Consider the following 2,309-nt stretch of genomic DNA (forward strand, 5'->3'; position numbering starts at 1 on the left):
CGTCTGCCACGTGGGCCACCGCGCGCGTGGGGGTCGAGGGGTCGAAGTTCGAACCGTGAACGGGTTTCGGTGTCAGGAGTTGCGGTCAAAAGAGATGTTTGACCAGGCGGTCGGCGCAGGGGCGAGGCTAGTCGTGGACCCAACGTGTCGGGCAACGCGCCTTTGGTCTTCGTCTTCCCCTTGGTCGTCGTGCACGTTGTGAGCCACTTTTTTTAGCTGTGATGCTTTATAGTTTTTGTTGCTCTGGTCAGACAGAGAAGACTCCTCTCTTTGCATCCCCTCTCCCTTCCTCTCTAGCTTCCACCACCTCCTCCTGTACCCTCCACCCTCTACATCTCTGCACTTTTGCACCTCGAGAGCCTCCTCCTTCCTTCACCCTCTTCAACTTCTTCACCCATGCGGCTCTCCTAGCATTGCTTCGCCCCTCTCCTTCATCTCTTCTTCTGTACATAGCCTTCTACAGAGCCTCTTTGCACAGAGCATTGAACTATGCCCACCATCCGTCCCCTCACCCCTCTTAACCTTAATGTCCAGATCCCTCTCCACTTTAGATGCCCCATCTCTCTGGAATTGATGAAAGATCCTGTCATCCTCAGCACAGGCCAGACCTATGATCGGTCCAGCATCGAGAAGTGGGTTGCAAGCGGCAACACCACTTGTCCCGTGTCTATGCAGAAGCTGGATGATTTCACTCTGATACCCAATCACACTCTGCGGCGGCTCATACAAGAATGGTGTGTGGCCAATAGGTCGAGGGGTGTGGAGAGGATACCAACGCCTAAGCAGCCGGCAGACCCGACCAAGATAAGGGCATTGATGGCAGAGGCGGCCCCTAGCGGTGGGGAGAATGAGCCAGGGAGGGTGTTTGCGCTGAGGGCATTGAGAAATTTGGCCAAAGAGGGGGAGAAGAACAGGGCAGTGATGGTGGAGGCAGGTGTAGTTCCGGTGGTGCTGGCAGCTGTGTTTGATGATGATGATGATGATGATGATGATGATGATGGCAATGGTGTGGATATATATGTGATTAAGGATAAAGATGGATCAAGGGTGTGTGGTGATGTTGCAGAGGAGGGTCTTGCTGTTCTGGTGACACTCCGGCTCAGCGATTCTGACCGGCTCAATGTGATGCAACCACAGAGGTTAGCATTCTTGTCGGCTATGTTGAGGCGGGGAAGCAATGAGGTGCGGGTGAATGCGGCGGCATTGATCGAGAAGCTCACTGATTCCAAAGAGCTTCATGAGCTGAGGATAGTGTTGGCAACCACAGAGGGTGTAATGGAGGGGCTTGTGGAGCTTCTGCGAGATTTGAATTCAGCAAGGGCAGTAAAGGTGGGCATCAAGGCCCTCTTCTCACTGTGCCTCTGCAGGCAGGGCAAGGAGAGGGCGGTTGAAGCAGGTGCTCCTGCTGCTCTCATTGAAAAGCTTTCCCACACAGACAGAGGCGATGCCGAGCGCGGCCTTGGTGCCATCGAGCTCCTGTGCACAACAGAGGAAGGCTGCAGAGCAGTGGCAAACCATGCCCTAGCAGTCTCTGTTCTGGTCAAGGTGATTCTTAAGGTCTCGGATCGTGCCACCGAGTATGCAGCGGGCTCTCTTCTAGCCATCTGCAGCGTTTCAGACAGGGTGCAGAAAGACGCAGTGCAGGCGGGCATCATCAAGGAATTGCTCCTCTTGATCCAGAGTGATTGCACACACAGGGCCAAAACCAAGGCCATGAACCTGCTCAAGCTTCTCAGAAGTGTCTACGACCACCACATGATGCCTGAGTATGGCCGCACAGACGTTGTCCCCTTCTAGCAGACTTCCTCGCACTTCCCCCCATTTCACCTGAAATTTTCCTTAGCTGCAATGGATGTGGCTTCGTACTCCCACCCAGAGAGAGCTTTGCATCATCACATTAGGCTGTATAAAGTATATCAAAGCCTTGCCCCCCCTTAATTTTGGTTTGAGTGGGTGTGTGTGTGTGTGTGTGTTGTAATTGCAACGCATCAAAAAGAATCGGGTGTGTAGTTGCAGAGAAAGAAAGAAAGAAAATCAGCGATTGGTTCACATAATCAAAGCAAGCTAGCAAGCAGCCTGCAGGCCTCAAAGGTTTTATTTAATCTGTTGGCATTATTGTTATGGGTCTGGAGAGTTCAAAATTCAAATGTGTGTGTGTGTGTGTGTGTGTGTGTGTGTGTGTGTGTGTGTGTGTACTCTGAGAGAGAGAGAGAGAGAGAGAGAGAGAGAGAGAAAGAACCATTGTTGGGCCCAAAACCCCTGTAGTATTATTACCCTGTACTTTGCGAATTTTTGCAAATAATTTTGAT

At 51.9% G+C, this 2,309-nt stretch overlaps 1 protein-coding gene across 1 annotated transcript; it reads left to right on the forward strand.

Moving 5' to 3' along the window:
- The first annotated feature begins 224 nt into the window (after nt 1–224).
- Nucleotides 225–2,103, forward strand: LOC147611871 (U-box domain-containing protein 26-like). The gene has a single exon (XM_086783750.1). It carries the CDS (start codon nt 490–492, stop codon nt 1,795–1,797), a length of 1,308 nt encoding a protein of 435 aa, XP_086639876.1. The 5' UTR covers nt 225–489; the 3' UTR covers nt 1,798–2,103.
- Nucleotides 2,104–2,309: the final 206 nt, after the last annotated feature.

Source organism: Cibotium barometz, chromosome 46, assembly GCF_041138505.1.
Source record: "Cibotium barometz isolate CiBa-2024 chromosome 46, ASM4113850v1, whole genome shotgun sequence".
Classification (NCBI taxonomy): Eukaryota; Viridiplantae; Streptophyta; class Polypodiopsida; order Cyatheales; family Cibotiaceae; genus Cibotium; species Cibotium barometz.